This window comes from Hyperoodon ampullatus, assembly GCF_949752795.1.
Source record: "Hyperoodon ampullatus genome assembly, chromosome: 2".
NCBI classification, from domain to species: Eukaryota; Metazoa; Chordata; class Mammalia; order Artiodactyla; family Ziphiidae; genus Hyperoodon; species Hyperoodon ampullatus.
The window spans coordinates 117,666,763-117,689,833 of record NC_136915.1 but is presented as its reverse complement, the minus strand read 5'-3'; the positions used below and the strand labels follow the sequence as shown (position 1 = coordinate 117,689,833).

Genomic DNA, 23,071 nt, shown 5'->3' with positions numbered 1-23,071 from the left:
TGATGTTGCTCTCCAATTAGCAATGCTAATTCTTATGATGCTCTCCAAACCAAGCATGTTTAAATGTTAAGCTTAGTGATAATTTTACCAGTGCCCTTAGCTTCCTTCACAAAAAATTAACTGATTTAATTTTAAAGTCTGAACGTTCTGTAAATTATTATTGCACATTGCATTAGAGATATTTTTCATACTATTGTTTTACAATTTTTTTTATCATGATCACAATGCAGAACTGTTTTTAGAAAGAAATTCATGGTATATGTAAGATTTATTATGTTTAGTTTTGGTGTTTTGCTTTTAGTTCATCTTTGGTAGTTCTTGGAATGTTCATTGAAAAACTTCTGTTGTGTTTTTGTCAGAGCTTTGGTCTCTTGTAAAAACCCCCAAACTTTTGGTTTAATATGTCCAAGGAAATCCTCAGTCTGCTTTCTTCAACACTCTGATTCTTAGCCACAGACTGGCAAATTTAAAAAAAAATTTAAATGATCTAGATTTCTTTTACTAGAAAGCAACAGTACAATTCAAAATGGAAATCCCATTTGTATAAAACACATCTGTATTAGTTTCCTAGGGGTGCTGTAACAAAGTTCCATGACCTGGAGGGCTTAAAACAACAGAAATTTACTGTCTAACAGTTCTGGAGGCTAGAAATCTGAAATCAAGGTGTCAGCAGGGCTATGCTTCCTCTGAAACCTGCAAGGGAACCCTTTGCCTCTTCCCACGTTTGGTGATTTGCCAGCAGTCCTTGGCGTTCCTTAGTTTGCAGCTGCATCCCTCCAATCTCTGTGTTTTGTCACAGGGCGTCCTCCCCATGTGTCTCTATCTTCATATTGCCGTCTTCCTATAAGGACACCAGTCATATTGAATGGGGGCTCATTCTACTTCAGTATGATCCCATCCTAATGTAACTAATTACATCTGCAACAACCCTATTTCCCAATAAAATCACATTCTGAGATACTGAGGTGTTAGGAATTCAATATTTATCTTTTAGAGGGACACAATTCAACCCATCACAACATCCAATTAAAATTTTTTAATATCAAAGGGTGAAATTTTACTTCAGAGTTTAAATAATATTAATTTATTCAGATATTGGAAAATTTGCATCACAAGATTTTCCATTAGAACATACAACCAAATAAATATACAACAAAATTCTAATTTTATATGTCAATACAATGTACCTTTTGTTTATGAGTAATTATATATTTTCATGGAATACATCTAACTACTTAGATTTATATTTCCTAAGACTATTATAAAAACATAATAAATAAATTATGGAAAGAATCTTGTGATATAGATTACTCAAATCAGTAAGGTTCAGATTAAAATGATGTAGAGTGAATATGATTATCCATTTTTATAAAAATTATATATAATAAATTATAAAAATCAGATAACATATCAATTGTGCTCATTCTCATTACTTAATTTGTAATAATCTAATGTAGTGTGAAGCTAAAATTTTATGAAACAATGCCGTAAAAGGCATGGTATTTCTTCTGCAAATATGTGTGAACACGTATCAAATTCTGGGGTTTGGCTTTTGGAGGTAAGTTAGAGCCATGTATTAATATCAGAAATCATTCCATTAACTTTATTAGACATCATGACTAAACTTTGTGCATACATGTGAAGAAGGAGAAAGACGTAAACCTTAAAAGTCAATCAGTCTTTGCTTTTCATTTGTAAATGTGAAACAGGAGGTAGGAAAGGACAACCTATGAGATGCCTCAAGAACAAATGTGTGCTCAGAGGGCTCAGTTCCAGGAACGACTCACATGGAAGTTGAGGATTTGCAAGTTGATTCCCTTGGAAAGTCTTTGTGCATCCAAATTGTGAGTGTTACTGCTTGGCGAAGCTTATGTCACATGGGGAACTTTAGCAGCGAATGATCTGGGAAATGTAGCTTTTAACTTTCCAAGTAGGATAGGTTAGGAAGGTAAGCTAGGATGTGGGTCTTGAGTGAACCAAACTAGTTTACAAAATTTACCACTGTGGCCTTCAGTAGAAATTACCAACAGTGTTGCCCTGAACTTCATGCTGAACAGACTTAACACTAAATCTCTGTGTGTGTGCGTGTGTGTGTGTGTACCTTATATTTAACATTGCAGTCTAAGAATCTCCTGGAAACTGTAGTAGCTGGCCCACAGGTACATAGTCCTGTCCTTGTGAAGGGAGGTAAGATGATTCTAGAGTCCTGTAGCCAGAGATGAAGTGACTTTATTGGTGAGTGCAGACTAACTCATAAAACTATAAAGAACAACGCCTGCAAAGGAAGAACCTGGAAAGAATCTAGATAACTTTTTCTATGAGTGCTTTATCAGATTTCATCCAACGTCTCATGCTAGTTATTTTTATATCCTTACATCTGTTTCGTTACTGTTTATGGTAGCAAACAAAAACAAAATCTAAAGGAAAAAGTCTGTAAATTTACATGGAGGGGGAATAGCAAATAAATGGAGTAGAACTGTTGAGAGACATTGATTCTGTAGCAAATCAAGTGAGAAGCCCAAGAGACTGAGTAGGTCTTTGAAGATGTAAAAATAAAATAATCCCCTAAGGAAAAGTAAAAATAAGAGGAATCCCCTGTGGAAGGAACATAGAAATGGACCCAGTGTGGCTAACAGGGACCCAAAGTAAAACGGAGCCAGGCAGTCATGACAGATCTGGTGTTCAATCACATACTTTGTGTTCTTAGAAAAACCACAGACAAACAACTATAAGGACTTCTGATTCCGCTAAGGGTCCTACCTGGAAAAGCCCCCAACGAGAAACTCCAGTGACAGCCAATCACAGAAGACTTGCAGTCAGACTGAGCACTTGCAGTCAGGCTGCAAGGGCCATCCACTCCCCTTTGCAAGTCCCCCAACTGTGACATCTGCAGGTTTTGCTTCTGAAAATCCCTCACCTCTTTCACCCTCCAGGGACGTATGTTGGGCGCATATCCCCAGTTTGCAAACCTTGCAAACAATAAACCTTGTCTTTTGCTTTAAGACAACGCTGACTCTTTTCTGGGTTTTATTTATGATTTAGGACAACAAAGAACAGATGAAACAAGCTGAATCCACAGAGCTCATGAGAAGGATGTAAGAGCTGTTGGGACCTTAGGGTCCTCAATTATAAAGGAAGAGCTTTGGGCAAGGTGGTTGCACAACAAGGGTACTTTCAAGTCTGCTATTCATCAGTGAACATTCCCAAGGAGGTCCCATCATCACCGTTCCTGGCTCTTGGCCTGAATATGGACAGGGTTTCTGCCCTTCCAGGTCCTCCCAGTAGGACAGGGGAAGGGCAATAGCACTGGACCAGTGAGGAACACCAGGCTGTGTGGTTTCAAACAAGTCACCCAATATCTCTGAGGTGTCGGGGCTGGATAACCTCTAAAGTTCTTTCTAGCTCTGTTGTTCAAATGTGTTTCCCCCTGAAGCATGGGCTCTCTGTTCAGGTTGTTCCCTGGAGACCTAGGAGTGGAGAAATGGGGAGCAGGATGGGAACTCAGGCCATAATATGGAGACAGACATCCTTTTGTCCCATCCCAATACATTTCGCCTCCCTTGACTTTGAATCTGTACCCCTTGGAACAGGAGCTCTGCAGTCACAGGAATCTCTAATATGTAACCCACATAGACTTCCCTGTTGGGGATGATTTTCCTTCCTTTTCTGATAAAACTTTGAATCTTGGCCCTATAATGCAGTTTTGAAACATTCTTTGCACTAGTAATCGTTCCCTTCCACACCTCTGCAGGGTTTATATCCAGGTTGCCCCTGTCACAGCCCTTGGTGAAGGGAGACATGTCTATTCCATAAAATGGAAGTGAAGACTTTATTCCTTTTGGCTCAGTTTTTCCCTCCCTAGGCCTCCAAGAGGGGCCACATGGGCAGAGTGTAGCCGAGCCTGGGAAGACACAACTGGCTTCCCCTAATTACCCAGGTTTCCGATAATTTTCTCAGAGTTGGAACTCCAGCACAATGCAACCCTAATCGATGTCCCTTTTTTGGAATGATTCTGCTACCTTTAGCCCTGGAGCCCTGACTCCCGGTCCCAAGGGGGCGAGTCTGGGAAATCATTCACACACCAACATTGATGCCCCCCTCCGCCCCCCATGCTGTGGATATAAGCCCAGAAAGGAGTAGGTCTTGAGAGGTGGCATCTGAGTCATCGAGGCCCTGGACATCAGCCTCCCACATCCTCTTCATGGACGTGTCCTCAAGACCTGATTGTACTCAGCCGGCACGGTGAGCAGACATGGTGAAGCTGTTGCCATGTTTCCTGGTGCTCATCAACCCTCAGTGTTCTTTGCTCAGGAAGGTAGAGTTTGGCGAAGGCTGTGCCTGTGGTCTAGCCTGAGGGAACTGAGGTTGCTCAAAGCTGGTCCAGGGAACTCTTAGCATGGAGGAGGGTTAAGGGAGAGAGTGAGGTATGTGGTCTCCTAATTTTATGGAGAAGTGAGAGAAGAGATCTTTGTGTTCCAGGTTGTCTAACTTCTTTCCTCTATCTCCTTTTCTCTCCAACAGACAGGAGAAGGGTAGCCTTTGTGTTCCCCATCGAGTCACACGATTCCTTTGCTGCACTGGAGGTGGAGCCCATCAAGGCCTGGAACACAGTATATGATAGATTCTATGCTAACCTCACCCATGAAATAGTCTCTAGGCATATAACAACCTGGAGCAAGAAAATGAGGTCCTCCTCTTTAAAGAAAAGATTGAAGTGTGTAGGGGGTTTGTGAGTGGTTCTGATACATTTTTCAAGATCCCATAGAGCTCTCCTGGTCCAAAGCACCTCTATGTGGGCTGGGAGTCTGCCCCAGGGATTGCAGAGCTCTAGGACGATGGGAATCCCACAGTGAGGAGGAGTCTGGAGAAGGAAGGGATTCGCTATGGGGACAAAGGCAAGCATTTCCAGGGGCAGGAGCAGGATTCCTTTGGCGGTGACTTTGATAAGAATCAGTCTTTGGTGGGAGATGTTGGAGATGTGAACTTGTGGGACTGCTGTCACCAGTTGAGATTAACAGTGTCTATCATGGTGAGACTTTCGGTCCTAATGTCCTGACCTTGGAGGGCACCAATGGCTGAGGTGCATGGCGAAGTGTTCACCAAGCCCTGGGTGTAGCTCTAAGGTTCTTTCAACTCCTCTCAGTGTTCAGGTCCTGAAGGGCAAACCTCGGAGATTAAACCTCTCTCTCCCCATGTGTCCGGCTCTTCAGTATTTCTTTGCTGCACGTTTTGGAACCTTGCCTAAGCTCTGTTGGGACTGCTCTCCCTCCCCCCACGCCCCCACGGCTTGTGGGATCTTAATTCCCCTACCAGGGATTGAACCCACGCCCTTAGCAGTGAAAGCGCAGAGTCCTAACCGCTGGACCGCCGGGGAATTTCCCCCTCCCTCTTCAATGCACCATCACCTGATGGGAGTGTTTGTTAGTAGGCAGCCTATTGAAGCAGTAATCACTGGGGATCAGAACTGAGGAAGTTTTTGAGCTTAGAGGTACCTTAGAGACCACATGGAATCATGGTTTTCATACATTTTTTTGAAAACTTGAGACCAAATAATACTTTATGGCAACACCCCCCCCCCAAAAAAAACCAACAACAACAAACAAAAACTGGTAGAAGCAATGTATATCTTTCTAAGCCGTTTAAATCTTCACTATTTTTTGGAAGGTGTTAGCTGTGGGTGAAATCCCTAATTCTTTCCCAGAGACCTTCTTTCCAAGTAACACAATATGAAAAGTGATGCTTTAGACCAAAGCCCTTATGACACAGAGTTTGAGGACCTAGAGAGGAAAGGAGTGGCTGCAAAAGTAATAGTCTAGCTCAGAGTGGAAATGAAATGCAGGTCTTCTGATTCCCTACATAGTGGATGTATTCTGGCTTTGGTCCCAGCCCCTTTCTTCCCATAACTAAGCCTCCACTCCACATCCAAGAGTGGGTTTTGGCAACTGTGTTTCCATTATGTGCTCTTAAATCACTGACTACACTTGATTTGGACCAACGGTGATCTCCTGACCCAGACTGGACTAGGTGGATTATTCCTCTATTCATACTTTTGAATTAAGAGTGAGAGATTCTCCTTCAGTTTGAGCAGAGTTGAAAGGTGGAGAGAGATAATTTCCTGGATTCCTGGTTCTTTTTCCTGATAAAAGTGCTTTCAGTAAATCCTTTCAGATTCATGCTACCTGCTACTGGAAAAGTCTTTACTGAAGACCCCTACACAGTTTCTTCATAATTTTCTATCATCAAGAGACTTAAATTAGCAGGTTTCAGGTGAACAGCTGTTTGTTGTTGATTTCCAGGAGCCCAAACTTTTTTTTTTTCCCCTGTATAGACTTTCTACATTGTCAGAATTTGGTTTAAGTATTTGGCCCAATCTTAAAAATAGAAAACCCCATATAAATTATCTCATATGATATTCAGTCTCTCTGTGAATATTTCTCAGTGTTGACATTTATGCTGTAATACAATATATCATGGAGAAAATTTGTTCTTTAGAATTATATCCTGAAAAGTAATAGGGATTATGGGGGGAAATATGGTTTAGGGCATAACATCAAAAACTTATGCAATGATGTAATTGGCTCAATGTCAAAAACAGTGACTATTCCAATAAAACTATTATCATTCATATATCAAGTTACAATAACCAAATAGTGGACTTTACCTTAAAAAAAACCCAGATAAATCTAACTTGATAGAAAGGTGTATAAGTAAATGTTGAGTAGTGGAGATAAAGGCAAAATGCACCAAGATGAGAGACAGCACAGAAGGTACTTCTAAGACAGAGCACATGCCCAGGTGGACCGAGGAAGAATATTTGTTTCTGCATTCCTCCAGTTTGCTGTATTCCCTTGTTTTGGTATACTTTGTGATAGCTGCTGTTACTTGGTGGTGGAAAATAGTAACTGGATGAGAAAAAAACAATGATGCAACATCTATATTACACTGATATCATTCCCTCACTTATCAGTCACACCTGAATTAGTTCTTGTCCCAAAGCAAGGTCTGTAGCTGAACAGAGTGTACTAAAGACCAGTGGTGGTGGTGCTGGAATTTCTGTATTCAAGGGGCTTAGGAGTGGCAGTCTAGTTGAAAAGGGGTACTAGGGGGTACTATATTGAAGCTACATTTGAATAGCAAGCATATTTTATTATTTATTTTTTACCTAAGTCATATCATCTCCTCCAAAGTTGGCTCTGGCTTTGTTAATTACATAAGAAAATGATGTGGCAGAAAGAATGCTGTTCAGAGATGGCCTGGAGCATTGAAAGCTCATGCAGTGATTTTTTTTGTTTTTTTTAATTTATTTAGTTTTGGCTGTGTTGGGTCTTTCCTGCTGCGTGCGGGCTTTCTCTAGTTGCGGCGAGTGGGGGCTACTCTTCGTTGTGGTGCGTGGGCTTCTCATTGCAGGGGCTTCTCTTGTTGCAGAGCACAGGCTCTAGGCACGTGGGCTTCAGTAGTTGTGGCATGCAGGCCCAGTAGTTGTGGCTCGCTGGCTCAGTAGTCGTGGCTCACTGGCTGTAGAGCACAGGCTCAGTAATTGTGGCACATGGGCTTAGTTGCTCCACGGCATGTGGGATCTTCCTGGACCAGGGATAGAACCCGTGTCCCCTGCATTGGCAGGCAGATTCTTAACCACTGAGCCACCAGGGAACTCCCGACGTGATTTCTTAAGTAGTGTATTTGGCCCCACGGGCTGAGATTCAGAAGCATCAACAACCATTTCAGTTCAGAGATCTGCTTAGGGTGATAACCAAGATGAAACAAAAGGGAGGACAGGAGAGAGACCTTTCCCAATTGTACTTTACCAGCCTGAACAGTTCTTCAGGAAGAGGCCATGACAGCAGCTTCTGGGGCCCAGAACCAAACATTCCTGCCCTGAATGTACTTCTGAGGCTGTGCCATTAGGTGGGAGCTCCCAGGGGGTGTCAGAAACAGGAGATGTCAAAAACATAAGGCTCAAAGGGATGGATGGGAATCAAGAGTATTTGATTACACAGAAAGAAAAAGGAAGATGTATCAATTGAGACATGGTGATGGGCATTGCCAACATCCTAGATTACTAAACTGTTCAAAAGGTTTCCAATGTCCCCAGTGCTGCTCTCAGAGTAAACAGAAGTAGAATTCTCTCCCAGCAGGGGTAAATCCATGGACTTCAGATTAATCTCTCAAGGGATTGCTCCCAAATGAGTTTATATATTGACTCAGGACAATCGACGTCAGTTCACTGGTGTCTTGTGAAACCAAACAAAAATTTTCTTCAACTATTTTCATTCTCTCAACCATTACGGAGTTTCTATTATTGCCTTTGGCAACACTGAGTCCTGGGTTTGGAGAAAATAATTTTGTCTGGGATATCTGATTTAGTAGCTGTGGTAGTAGCTTGTTTTCTACATTTTGTAGGTGGAAGTCAATGCTGTGGTAATCTTGTGTGCTCTGTTGAACTCTTTGAACTGTTTAAAGAAAGAGGTCATTCAACTTTGCAGGGCTTGTAAGAGCCATGCTTCTCTTGGTGGAAGAAGCCCAGGCTGCAGATGCTGAGGGAATGTGACTCTGCAGTGTGACGCTGGCTGAGACAAAACAGAATTAGAAGTTGGGGAGAATGAATTTAAAGTCTAATTTCTTTGGATTTTTAACTCACAAGGTGAAAAAATTTGACTTTGGACTTTACTTACGAGGGAATGTAATTTTTGGACTTTAATCTCTCCCTGGAAATTTAATGATGAAGAGTTTTGTATTTAGATTTGGGACATTATATGTTGTGGGCAATTATTACTGAAACACATTAATGCTGTCATTGAATTTCACTGCAGAACTTTTGACGGAACCATATTTGGATTATATGACTAGAAATAATTTGAACTGGGAACAGTAGGGAGTTAATTTTAGACTTGGTTGTAGCATGGCCTCAGAGTTAATTTAATTATTCTATTATTCTGACTATTATTCTGCCAGCAGTCATAGGAGAATTTATAAAGTAGCACTGGGGATAGTTACATCTCTGGTTGGTCAAAAGTATATTAATTGAGCCACTTTAGATTAAAAGAACAAAAGATAGAGGTATTTTTGAATGAAATATTTGCTCCCCATTCCTGATGTTTCCTTCCACCGGATGGAAGCAGCATTAGAGGAATGTCCCTGACCTCACTTCCCTTATCCTCATTCATCTCCGGGGGAGAAGTCAGTCATGTCCTGCAGCTGGCTAACACAGGCTTGGTACACTTCTTCCCAACTCTGCATTCAGTGACATCACATTGGTAGTTTGAAATCAGCCCTAGTGGGAGTATTTAAAGCATAGAACCAGCAAACACTACAAATCAGGGCTTTTTGTTCCAGATAACCAATTTACCAGCAGTATATCTGTCATTTACTCTGAAAGGAGCGACTTGTCCTATTATTGACTTTGGGATAAGGAACTGAGCATATGTATGTCAGTCCTTTTCTCTTCCCTCCATATGTGTGTGTGTGTGTGTGTGTGTGTGTGTGTGTGTGTGTGTGTGTGTTGGGACCTACCTGTCTGCAAGTAGCACTTGTTTGGGTCTACTCTCAGCTATTTGGCGACTTTGACAGTAAATACTCTTCACCCATAAGGAGTAATCTGTCTGGTCTAGCACCACCTGGGACTGGGTGAGTAAAGCTCTTTATATCTGGGGATTGGTATTAAGTCATCTTCACCAACCAAGTCCCCCAGCCCCTTCAGTTTTAAAGTCAATGTTTTGAACTCCGTCTGCCTTCTTAATTTCTATCAGTTGGTTCAAAACTCAGTTGGAAAGGAGAGTAGAATTTATAAGCATCCTTATACCTCAACACTTGCATTTTCTCTCTTGAGTTTTTTGGAAGTTGTATGTATATACATTCTTCTACTGGTTATTTTTAACTGAAAAATATTCCGTTTTTTTTTCTAAATTATATTTTTTATTTTGAGAAATGACCCTACCAAGAGCTGGAAATTTGCAACAGAATTTTTAAAACTAAAACTCAAATAATTTAAAGAAAACTTTACCCTCTGTCCCAGATGCAAGCACAGTAATGAAATTATGCTGTCTTTCTTACATATTTTTTCAATGAGTCAAAATTTTTAAAATAAACTTTTAATTTTGAAATAATTTTATATTTATAAATAAGTTGCAAAAATAAGGCAGAGAATTCCTTTATGCCCTTTACCCAATTTCCTCTAATTTTAACATCTTGCATTACAGGTACATTTGTCCAAACTAAGAAAATCAGCATTGGTCCATTACTATAAATTGAACTCCAGTTTTCATTCAGATTTCCCTGGTTTTTATACTAATGTCCTTTTTCTGTTTAAGGATTCCAGCCAGGACCTGACGTTACCTTTAGTCATCATGTGTCCTGAGCCTCACTGGTCTGTGACAATTTCTGGGTCTTTCCTTGTGTTTCACAACCTTGAGAGTTCTGAAGAGTTCTGGTCAGGTATTTTGTAGGAAGTCCCTCAATTTGAGGTTATCTGATGTTTCCCTCCTTATTAGACTGGAGTTGTGGGTTTTAGCATAAATGATTTATTAAAAAATACTTTATAAACACAATAGACATGTAGATATTTATATACATTATATAATATTATCTTGAATTCTAAAAGCTGAGTAATAGATAACATTTAAGTAGCTTTTATAACTTGCCTTTTTTATTCAACTTTGTCTTAAGAGTCAGCCCTTTTGAAATACAGGCTTTTTTTTTGCTATAATGTGATATGTGCATTTCTGAAAACCCTCATGCTCAGCATAATTGTGCACTAAAAATAGCAGGGCTTGTGGGATAACTAAACCATAGATAATTAAGGACAGACGACTCAAAACCCATGCATGGGAGACCTTCAAGATGGCAGAGGAGTAAGACGTGGAGATCACCTTCTTCCCCACAAATACATCTACATGTGGAACAACTCCTACAGAACACCTACTGAACGCTGGCAGAAGACCTCAGACTTCCCAAAAGGCAAGAACCTCCGCAAGTGCCTGGGTAGGGCAAAAGAAAAAAGAAAAAACAGAGACAAAAGAATAGGGATGGGACCTGCACCTCTGGGAGGGGGCTGTGAAGGAGGAAAGGTTTCCACACACTATGAAGCCCCTTCACTGGCGGAGATTGGGGGGTGGCGGAGGGGAAGCTTTGGAGCCGCGGAGGAGAGTGCAGCAACGGGGGTGCAGAAGGCAAAGCAGAGAGATTCCCGCACAGAGGATCGGTGTCAACCAGCACTCACCAGCCTGAGAGGCTTTTCTGCTACCCTCCGGGACAGAGTTGGCTGGGAGCTGAGGCTTGGGCTTTGGAGGTCAGATCCCAGGGAGAGGACTGGGGTTGGCTGCGTGAACAAAGCCTGAGGGGGCTAGTGCACCACAGCTAACTGGGAGGGAGTCCAGGAAAAAGTCTGGAACTGCCTAAGAGGCAAGAGAGAATTGTTTCGTGGTGCACGGGGAGAGGGGATTCAGAGCACCGCCTAAACGGGCTCCAGAGACGGACGCCAGCTGTGGCTGTCAGCGCAGACACCAGAGACTGGCGTGAAACTCTAAGGCTGCTGCTGCAGCCACCAAGAAGCCTGTGTGGTGATCCAGGGACAACTTCCCCAGGAGAACACATGGTGCGCCTCAGGCTATTGCAACATCACACCGGCCTCTGCCACCGCAGGCTTGCCCCACATCCGTACCCCTCCCTCCCCCCACCCCGGCCTGAGTGAGCCAGAGCCCCTGAATCAGCTGCTACTTTAACCCCGACCTGTCTGAGCGAAGAACAGACGCCCTCAGGCAACCTACAGGCAGAGGCAGGGCCAAATCCAAAGCTGAACCCAAGGAGCTGTGCGAGCAAAGAAGAGAAAGGGAAATTTCTCCCAGCAGCCTCAGGAGCAGCAGCTTAAATCTCCACAGTCAACTTGATGTACCCTGTATCTGTGGAATACCTGAATAGACAACAAATCATACCAAGATTGAGGCGGTGGACATTGGGAGCAACTGTAAACTTGGTTTTTTTCTTTTTTTCTGCATCTAAGTTGTTTCTGGTCTTATGCTTATCTTAGTTTAGTATTTAGAGTTTATTTTCATTAGTAGATTTGTTTATTGATTTGGTTGCTCTCTTTTTTTCTTATATATAGATATATATATATTTTTTCATTTTTCTCTTTTTGTGAGTGTGTATGTGTATGCTTCTTTGTGTGATTTTGTCTGTAAAGCTTTGCTTTTACCATTTGTTCTAGGGTTTTTTTTTTTTTTTAGTATATTTTTTAGTGCTTGTTATCATTGGTGGATTTGTTTTTTTGGTTTGGTTACTCTCTTATTTCTTTTCTTTTATTCATTTTTTTCTCTTTTTTATTACTTTAATATTTTTTATTTTTAATAATTTTTTATTTTAATAACTTTATTTTATCTTCTTCTTATTTTTTCCTTCTTTCTTCTTTCTCCCTTTTCTTCTGAGCCATGTGGCTGACAGGGTCTTTTGCTCCAGCCGGGTGTGAGGCCTGTGCCTCTGAGGTGAGAGAGCTGAGCTCAGGACACTGGTCCATGAGAGACCTCCCGGCTCCATGTAATATATAACAGCACAAGCTCTCCCAGAGATCTCCATCTCAATGCTAAGACCCAGATCCACTCAATGACCAACAAGCTACAGTGCTGGACACACTATGCCAAACAACTAACAAGACAGGAACACAACCCCACTCATCAGCAGAGAGGCTCCCTGAAATCATAATAAGGTCACAGGCACCCCAAAACACAGCATCAGACGTGGACCTGCCCACTAGAAAGACAAGATCCAGCCTCATCCACCAGAACACAGACACCAGCCCGCTCCACCAGGAAGCCTATACAACTCACTGAACCAACCTTAGCCACTGGGGGAAGACACCAAAAGCAATGGGAACAACGAGCCTGCAGCCTGCAAAAGGAAACCCTAAACACAGTAAGTTAAGGAAAATGAGAAGACAGAGAGACACACAGCTGATGAAGGAGCAAGGTAAAAACCCACCAGACCAATAAATGAAGAGGAAATAGGCAGTCTACCTGAAAAATAATTCAGAGTAATGATAGTAAAGATGATCCAAAACTTTGGAAATAAAATGGAAAAAATACAAGAAATGTTTAACAAGGACCTAGAAGAACTAAAGAACAACAAACAATGATGAACAACACAATAAATGAAATTAAAAATTCTCTAGAAGGAATCAGTAGAAGAATAACTGAGGCAGAAGAGCAGATAAGTGACCTGGAAGATAAAATAGTGGAAATAACTACTGCACAGCAGAATAAAAAAAAAAAAAAAAAGAATGAAAAGATTTGAGGACAGTCTCAGAGACCTCTGGGCCAACATTAAATGCACCAGCATTCGAATTATAGGGGTCCCAGAAGAAGAAGAGAAAAAGAAAGGGACTGAGAAAATATTTGAAGAGATTATAGTTGAAAACTACCCTAATATGGGAAAGGAAATAGTCAATCAAGTCCAGGAAGTGGAGAGCCTCATACTGGATAAATCTAAGGAGAAACATGCCAAGACACATATTAATAAAACTGTCAAAAATTAAATACAAAAAAATATATTAGAAGCAGCAAGGGAAAAACAACAAATAACATTCAAGGGAATCCTCATAAGGTTAACAGCTGATCTTTCAGCAGAAACTCTGCAAGCCAGAAGGGAGTGGCAGGACATATTTAAAGTGATGAAAGGCAAAAACCTACAACCAAGATTACTCTACCAAGCAAGGATCTCATTCAGATTTGACAGAGAAATTATAACCTTTACAGACAAGCAAAAGCTAAGAGAATTCAGGACCACCAAGCCACCTTTACAACAATTGCTAAAGGAACTTGTCTAGGGAGCAAACACAAGAGAAGGAAAAGACCTACAACAACAAACCCAAAATAATTAAGAAAATGGTAATAAGAACATACATATCAATAACTACCTGAATGTAAATGGCTTAAATGCTCCAACCAAAAGACATAGACTGGCTGAAGGCATACAAAAAAAAAAAGACCCATATACATGATGTCTACAAGAGATCCACTTCAGACCTAGCAACACAGACTGAAAGTAAGAGGATGGAAAAAGATATTCCATGCATATGGAAATCAAAAGAAAGCTGGAGTAGCTATTCTCATATCAGACAAAATAGACTTTAAAATAAAGACTATTACAAGAGACAAAGAAGGACACTACATAATGATCAAGGGGTCAATCCAAGAAGAAGATATAAAAATTGTAAATATTTATGCACCCAACATAGGAGCACCTCAATACATAAGCAAATGCTAACAACCATAAAAGGGGAAATTGACAGTAACACAATCATAGTAGTGGACTTTAACACCCCACTTTCACCAATGGACATATCATCCAAAATAAAAATGAATAAGGAAACACAAGCTTTAAATGATACATTAGGGGCTTCCCTGGTGGCGCAGTGGTTGAGAGTCTGCCTGCCGATGCAGGGGACACGGGTTCGTGCCCCGGTCTGGGAAGATCCCACATGCCGTGGAGCAGCTGGGCCCGTGAGCCATGGCTGCTGAGCCTGCACGTCCGGAGCCTGTGCTCCACAACGGGAGAGGCCACAACAGTGAGAGGCCCGCGTACCGCAAAAAAAAAAAATAAAATAAAATAAAATAAAATAAATGATACATTAAACAAGAGGAACTTAATTCATATTTATAAGACATTCCATCCAAAAACAGAATACACTATCTTCTCAAGTGCTCATGGAACATTCCCCAGGATAGATCATATCTAGGGTCACAAATCAAGCCTTGGTAAATTTTTTTTTTTTTTAAAGAAGATGTTGGGGGTAGGAGTTAATTAATTCATTCATTTTTGCTGTGTTGGGTCTTCATTTCTGTGCGAGGGCTTCCCCTAGTTGTGGCAAGCAGGGACCACTCTTCATCGCAGTGCACAGGCCTCTGACTTTCACAGCCTCTCTTGTTGTGGAACACAAGCTCCAGACGTGCAGGCTCACTAACTGTGGCTCACGGGCCTAGTTGCTCCGTGGCATGTGGGATCTTCCCAGACCAGGGCTCGAACCAGTGTCCCCTGCATTGGCAGGCAAATTCTCAACAACTGCGCCACCAGGGAAGCCCAAGCCTTGGTAAATTTAAGAAAACTGAAGTCGTATCAAGTATCTTTTCTGACCCCAACCCTAACAGACTAGGTATCAATTACAGGGAAAAAAAATTTGTAAAAAATACAAATACATGGAAGTTAAACTACACACTACTAAATAACCAAGAGATCATGAGAGAAATCAAAGAGAAATAAAAAAATATCTTTAAACAAATGACAATGAAAACACAATGACGCAAAACCTATGGAATGCAGCAAAAGAAGTTCTAAGAGGGAAGTTTATAGCAATACAATCCTAACTCAAGAAACAAGAAGCATCTCAAATAAACAACCTAACCTTACACCTAAAGCAATTAGAGAATGAAGAACAACAACAAAAAACACCCCAAAATTAGTAGAAGGAAAGAAATCATAAAGATCAGATCATAAATAAATGAAAAAGAAATGAAGGAAACAATAGCAAAGGTCAATAAAACTAAAAACTAAGTCTTTAAGAAGATAAAAAAATTGATAAACCATTAGCGAGGTTCATCAAGAAAAAAGGGAGAAGACTCAAATCAACAGAATTAGAAATGAAAAGGGAGAAGTAACACTGACACCGCAGAAATACAAAGGATCATGAGAGATTACTACAAGCAACTATATGCCAATCAAATGGACAACCTGGAAGAAATGGACCAATCCTTAGAAAAGCACAACCTTCCGAGACTGAACCAGAAAGAAATAAAATATAAACTGACCAATCACAAGCACTGAAATTGAGACTGTGATTAAAAATCTTCCAACAAACAAAAGCCCAGGACCAGATGGCTTCACAGGCGAATTCTATCAAACATTTACAGAAGAGCTAACACCTATCCTTCTGAAACTCTTCCAAAATATAGCCAGGGGAGGAACACTCCCAAACTCATTCTACGAGGCCACCATCACCCTGCTACGAAAACCAGACAAAGATGTCACAAAGAAAGAAAACTACAGGTCAATATCACTGATGAACATAGCTACAAAAATCCTCAACAAAATACTAGCAAACAGAATCCAACTGCACATTAAAAGGATCATACACCATGATCAAGTGGGGTTTATCCCAGGAATGCAAGGATTCTTCAATATATGCAAATCAATCAATGTGATAAACCATATTAACACACTGAAGGAGAAAAACCATATGATCATCTCAATAGATGCAGAGAAAGCTTTTGACAAAATTCAACACCCATTTATGATAAAAACCCTCCAGAAGTAGGCATAGAGGGAACTTACCTCAACATAATAAAGGCCATATATGACAAACCCATAGCCAACATCTTCCTCAATGGTGAAAAACTTAAACCATTTCCTCTAAGATCAGGAACAAGAAAAGGTTGCCCACTCTCACCACTGTTATTCAACATGGTGTTGGAAGTTTTAGCCACAGCAATCAGAGAAGAAAAAGAAATAAAAGGAATCCAAATTAGAAAAGAAGAAGTAAAGCTGTCATTGTTTGCAGATGACATGATACTATACATAGAGTATACTAAAGATGCTACCAGAAAACTACTAGATCGAATCAATGAATTTGGTAACGTAGCAGGATACAAAAATAATGCACAAAAATCTCTTGCATGCCTATACACTAATGATGAAAAATCTGAAAGAGAAATTAAGGAAACACTCCCATTTACCATTGCAACAAAAAGAATAAAATACCTAGGAATAAACCTACCTAAGGAGACAAAAGACCTGTATGCAGAAAACTATAAGACACTGTTGAAAGAAATCAAAGGTGATACAAACAGATGGAGAGATATACCCTGTTCTTGGATTGGAAGAATCAACATTGTGAAAATGACAATGCTACCCAAAGCAATCTACATATTCAGTGCAATCCCTATCAAACTACCAATGGCATTTTCCACAGAACTAGAAGAAAAAAATTCACTATTTGTATGGAAACACAAAAGACCCTGAATAGCCAAAGCAATCTTGAGAGAGAAAAATGGAGCTGGAGGAATCAGGCTCCCTGACCTCAGACTCTACTACAAAGCTACAGTAATCAAGACAGTATGGTACTCTCACAAAAACAGAAATATAGATCAATGATACAGGATAGAAAGCCCAGAGATAAATTCACACACCTATGGTCACCTAAGATATGACAAAGGAGGCAAGAATATACAATGGAGAAAAGACAGCCTCTTCAAAAGTGCTGCTGGGAAAACTGGACAGCTACATGTAAAAGAATGAAATTAGAACACTCCCTAACACCATACACAAAAATAAACCCAAAATGGATTAAAGACCTAAATGTAAGTCCAGACCCTATAAAACTCTTAGAGGAAAACATAAGCAGTGAACTCTATGACGTAAATCACAGCAAGATCCTTTTTGACCCACCTCCTAGAGAAATGGAAATAAAAACAAAAATAAACAAATGGGACCTAAGGAAACTTAAAAGCTTTTGCACAGCAAAGGAAACCATAAACAAGACAAAAAGATAACCCTCAGAATGGAGAAAATATTTGCAAATGAAGCAACTGACAAAGGATTAATCTCCAAAATTTACAAGCCGCTCACACAGCTCAATATCAAAAAAACAAACAACCCAATCCAAACATGGGCAGAAGACCTAAATAGACATTTCTCCAAAGAAGATATACAGATTGCCAGCAAACACATGAAAGGAGGCTCAACATCACTAATCATTAGAGGAATGCAAATCAAAACTACAATGAGGTATCACCTCACACTGGTCAGAATGGGCATCATCAAAAAATCTACAAACAATAAATGTTGGAGAGGGTGTGGAGAAAAGGGAACACTCTTCCACTGTTGGTGGGAATGTAAGTTGATACAGCCACTATGGAGAACAGTATGGAGGTTCCTTAAAAAACTAAAAATCGAAGTATCATACGACCCAGCAATCCCACTACTGGGCATATACCCAGAGAAAACCATAATTCAAAAAGAGTCATGTACTACAATGGTCATTTCAGCTCTATTTGCAGTAGCCAGGACGTGGAAGCAACCTAAGTGTCCATCGACAGTTGAATGGTTAAAGAAGATGTGGCACATATATATAATGTAATATTGCTCAGCCATAAAAAGAAACGAAATTGAGTTATTTGTAGTGAGGTGGATGGACCTTGATTCTGTCATACAGAGTGAAATAAGTCAGAAAGGGGAAAACAAATACCATATGCTAACATATATACATGGAATCTAAAAAAAAAGAAAAGAAAAAAATGGTTCTGAAGAACCTAGGGGCAGGACAGGAATAAAGACACAGACGTAAACAATGGACTTGAGGACACAGGGAGGGGGAAGGGTTAGCTGGGATGAAGTGAGTGAGTGGCATGGACATATATACACTACCAGATGTAAAATAGATAGATAGTGGTAATCAGCTGCCTAGCACAGGGAGATCAGCTTGGTGCTTTGTGACCACCTAGAGGGTTGGGATAGGGCGGGTGGGAGGGAGACACAAGAGGGAGGAGATATGGGGATGTATGTATATGTATAGCTGATACACTTTGTTATACAGTAGCAACTAATACAGCATTGTAAAGAAAGTATACTCCAACAAAGATGTTAAAAAGAAAAAAAAAAGAAAAACGTATACACTAACACACCAGAGCACTAACATGAACAGTAACAATCCCAATCAAATTATTAGCATGGTGAAGGCTTTTCATACACTTTCAGCAGTCTCACAATTAGTCACGCTTTTGCAGCCTTCAGCCCAGTACTCACACGACCTCCTTTTAGATGCATGTTTTGAGGGCAATCACCTCCAATAGATATTGGCTTCATCAAAGTTTAAAATCTGATCCCTAGTGTAGTTTTAATAATCAAAAAATGGTTTTTTTTAAAGGCTGAAGAGAAATATCTTGGCAGCTTGTTCATCAGCACAAGCAGTACCACAATATAGCTTAATGCTATGAAATGCACGGCATTTTTTGAAGCCACTAAACCACCTACTGTGTGCACTAATGGCACTTAGAAAGAACTTGCAGCCTTTTCATTAAGATCTCCATATCTTACTAAGTATTTTCTTTAATGGTGAGAAAGTGGGGTCTTTATTGCTTCACAACATTAACTTGTTAAGGAAGATGGCGTACAAATGGATATAACTTCTATATTATTCTGACACTGTTCTTTCAGTTACCAATCATATATGTCCTAATTTGCAGCCAGACACTTCTATTTTTTGCAGAGAAGAGTGTATACTTATCTATTTCATTCTTTTTAACTGACGTATACCGCTTCTTCATATGAATATGCATTTCCCAACTGGTGGACATTTGGATTCCTTCTATTTTTTTCCCCAATTACAAGCAATGCTGCAAAAAATTTCCTTGCACATGTCTCTGAGAAAGTTTTTATAGGTTATGTTCCTAGAAGTATTATTGGGTCATAGTACATGAACATATTTAATGGAACATATACAGTAATTTGGGGAGCATTAGCATCATCATGATATTGGGTCAATTGAAGGGTATAACTTAACTATCAATTTATTCATTTTTATGTCCTTTAATAATATTTTATAATTTTTTAAATAAAAGAGTTGCACATTTCCATTGCGCTTACTTCCAGGTATTGTATGGGTTTTATTGCTATTGTGACTGGGATCTTTTATAAGTCATATTTTCTAATTGATTTCTGCTGTGGGAACCATTTTTAATGTGTTTAATTGTTATCCTATATCAGCACAAATGTTGAGCTCCTATTGATTCTAATAGTTTATTTGCAGGTTTTGCAGGATTTTAAATATAAACAATCATGTGTAAATCACTGTACATCTTTCTTTTCTGATCATCAGATCACTTTTTTTTTCTTGTCTTGCTGCTTTGGATTGGACAGTGCAGTAAGTTGATAGTAGGCAACTTGCCATTTCACTGACCCTAAAGGAAAGCTTCTAAAATTTCATTTTTAAGAGTGATATTTCCTCTAGGTTTTTAGTATCTACTCTTTTTACTCTTACTTACGATTGATGATGATAATTTGTCTAAATTTTCTGGTATCTATTGAAATAATCTTATGATGTCATCATTTAAGTCTGTCAAGGTGGTATAAATTATATTGATTGGTTGTCCTAATTTCAAACTATCCCTGAATTTCTGAAGAAAACCTCTGAGAGGTAAGTGTTAATTATTTTACTGTGTTCAAGATGACCCTCTGCAACTGGCTACCCAGAAAAGATTCTGGCCAATGTAAATCCCCATGGAAACAACTCAGGCACCAATCCTTGTCAGCTGCAAGGCTTGAACACCTACCTTTCAGTCATACCAGCATGGTCTCACCATGAATGTATATATGGCTCATCCTTTCTAAGCTTGACTTAGAGTTGTTTAGCTGCGACTACAAGGCTTGGACTTCAGCCCCCAACCACACCAGGGGAAAAGCAAGGCCCACCCCAGCCATGAATGCTCAGTTGTCATGCCATATTGCCATTGTGTCACTGACTCTTATTGCTCAGGGGAGAAGCCAGTACTTCTCTAATCATGCAGCCTCACAACCCAAGGGTAGGGGGTCCCTCTTTAGAGTCTGATGTTTTGCCCTATTAGGTCTCTGAGCATTGCTCTAGAATGTGATTGTTTATGAGCACACAGCTGTGATGGTGAGTGTCCCCAGTAAATGGTGCTTCAGCAGGCGGGAATATTTGCCATTTGCTCTTGTTTGCTTACCAACTCTACTTAGTCATGATGTTTAAAACTTTCTTTTAAATTAAAAAAAATATTCATTTATTTATTCATTTTTGGCTGCGTTGGGTCTTCATTGCTGTGTGGGCTTTTTTAGTTGTGGCGAGTGGGTCTACCCTTCATTGCGGTGCATGGCCTTCTCATTGCAGTGGATTCTCTTGTTGCAGAGCACAGGCCCTAGGTGAACAGATTTCAGTAGTTGTGGCACACAGGTTTCAGTAGTTGTGGCTCACAGGCTCTAGAGCACAGGCTCAGTAGCTGTGGCACATGGGCTTAGTTGCTCTGCGGCATGTAGTATCTTCCTGGACCAGAGCTTGAACCCATGTCCCCTGCATTGGCAGGTGGATTCTTAACCACCGTGCCACCAGGGAAACCCTAAAACATTTTTTATGTAGTTTAATTTGACTTGCATAAATTTTATGTAAGATTTTTACTTCTATGTTCATAGATGAGATTAACTTCTCATTTTCTTTTCTTGAACTATTTTTATTTGGGTTGTCATGTTAACTTGTTAAAATAAGTCAGATAGCTTTCTCTTTTTCAAAATTCTCTATCTTTTTCTTCATAGTTTTCTCCCTTCCTCCCTCCCTCCCTCCTGTCCATTTTTTCTCTTTCTTTTTCTTTCTTTCTTTCTTTCTTTCTTTCTTTCTTTCTTTCTTTCTTTCCTTCTTTCTTTTCCGTCTTTCTTTCTTTTCTTACTTTCTTTCTTTCTTTCTTTCTTTCCTTCCTTCCTTCCTTCCTTTCTTTCTTTCTTTCTTTTCTTTCTTCTTTCTTTCCATCTATGCTTTATATGCTCTGATTATCTTTTTTTTTAAATTGTACTTTTATTATTATTTTTTAAATTTATCTTGTTTATTTATTTTTGGCTGCATTGGGTCTTCATTGCTGTGTGCAGGCTTTCTCCATTTGTGGCGAGCAGGTGCTACTGTTTTTTGCGGTGTGCAGCCTTCTCATTGCGGTGGCTTCTCTCATTGTGGAGCATGGGCTCTAGGTGTGTGGACTTCAGTAGTTGTGGCTCATGGGCTCTAGAGTGCAGGCTCAGTAGTTGTAGCACATGGGCTTAGTTGCTCCATGGCATGTGAGATCTTCCCAGACCAGGTCTCAAATCTGTGTCCCTTGCATTGGCAGGTGAATTCTTAACCACTGCACCACCAGGGAAGCCCTGCTCTGAGTGTCTTAATTATATTTCTCAACAAATAACTTCTCAACTGCTCTTAAATTCTGTTTCCTAAGGTGACTGTTCCTATGCTTGTGGAATGGGGTGCCCCCTTTTCATGGCATTAATTCTTCCAGCTTGTCTCTAGATGCTGTTACTGTTTTCTGTAGCTTGTCTCCAGGGATTTTGAGGAATGAGCAAGAAGTGCTGGCAGGGTGTACCAGTAATTTCTCTTCTGGATGTGGGAGTTTAGAGTTTCCTTGTAGGTGTCTCCAGCCTCATGGATGCCTTACTTCCCAGGCAAAAGTATTCTCACTGCCCAGGTTGAGGTCAATGACCTCTGATACTTAATGCTTGACTAAAGAAGGCAAGGGATGGCAACAGTGACTCAATCAATCTCTCCACTACTTTGTTCTACCACTTGCTTCCATTGTCCTTTACTTTGGAGTACTCTCAGAAGCACCTCAAATTTTCAGAACAGCCCCCCCAGCATATATTTTGGGTTATACTTTTCTTCTATCTATGTGATTTACCTGTTTTTTGTCTTTCAGACAGTTCCCACATTTCTTTCTGCCCATGGAACTCTTTCTTTTATTCTTTTAAAAATGTTCTCTATCATTTGTACGAATTCAGATGGGAAGAAGATATTTGTGCTTGAGTTCTGTCCACCATTGATTACATTTAGCATCTAGGCTTTTTCCCCTCCACTTCCTTCCTACATTCCCTCATTATTTCTTCATCTATTATCCCACAACACTACTGAGCTCCAACTCTGTGTCAGGTTCTGCAATAGGCTGCCTTTTAAGAAGGTGATGCCATTGCCCATAAATAATAGAGTATGAACTTTCTCTCGTTTTCCTAACAGAGATGCTGCGGCTGTACCAATCTATGTGCACAGTTTTTCTTGACCTCGTGATCATCTTTCTTAGATGCCTACCAAGGTTAAAATTGTAGTGTTTGACCACTGAGTAAGTGAAACCAACTGGTCCATGTACTAACAATCAAGTCACCTTGACCCATTCACAGAGCGTTTGCCATAAGAGAATTAGCTAAATATCTTTGAACACTGCTCTCCATAGCTTCATATTTGATCAATTTTTCATTCCTATCAATTTTCCTGCTGACCTGCTTCTCAAATCTCTCCCTTCTCTGCAGTCTTAATGCTTCTGCCGTAGTTTTGACC

General features: G+C 40.2%; 1 protein-coding gene across 1 annotated transcript in view; it reads left to right on the top strand.

Moving 5' to 3' along the window:
* Positions 1–4,252: 4,252 nt before the first annotated feature.
* LOC307065300 (C-reactive protein-like) overlaps positions 4,253–23,071 on the top strand; it is a gene marked incomplete at both ends in the record, with an annotated part of 134,992 nt that continues 116,173 nt past the window's right edge. The window contains 3 exons of the mRNA XM_079722135.1: positions 4,253–4,334; positions 4,522–4,610; positions 4,832–5,029. Coding sequence (XP_079578261.1) covers positions 4,253–4,334; positions 4,522–4,610; positions 4,832–5,029 — 369 coding nt within the window. The remainder of the gene's footprint in view (positions 4,335–4,521; positions 4,611–4,831; positions 5,030–23,071) is intronic.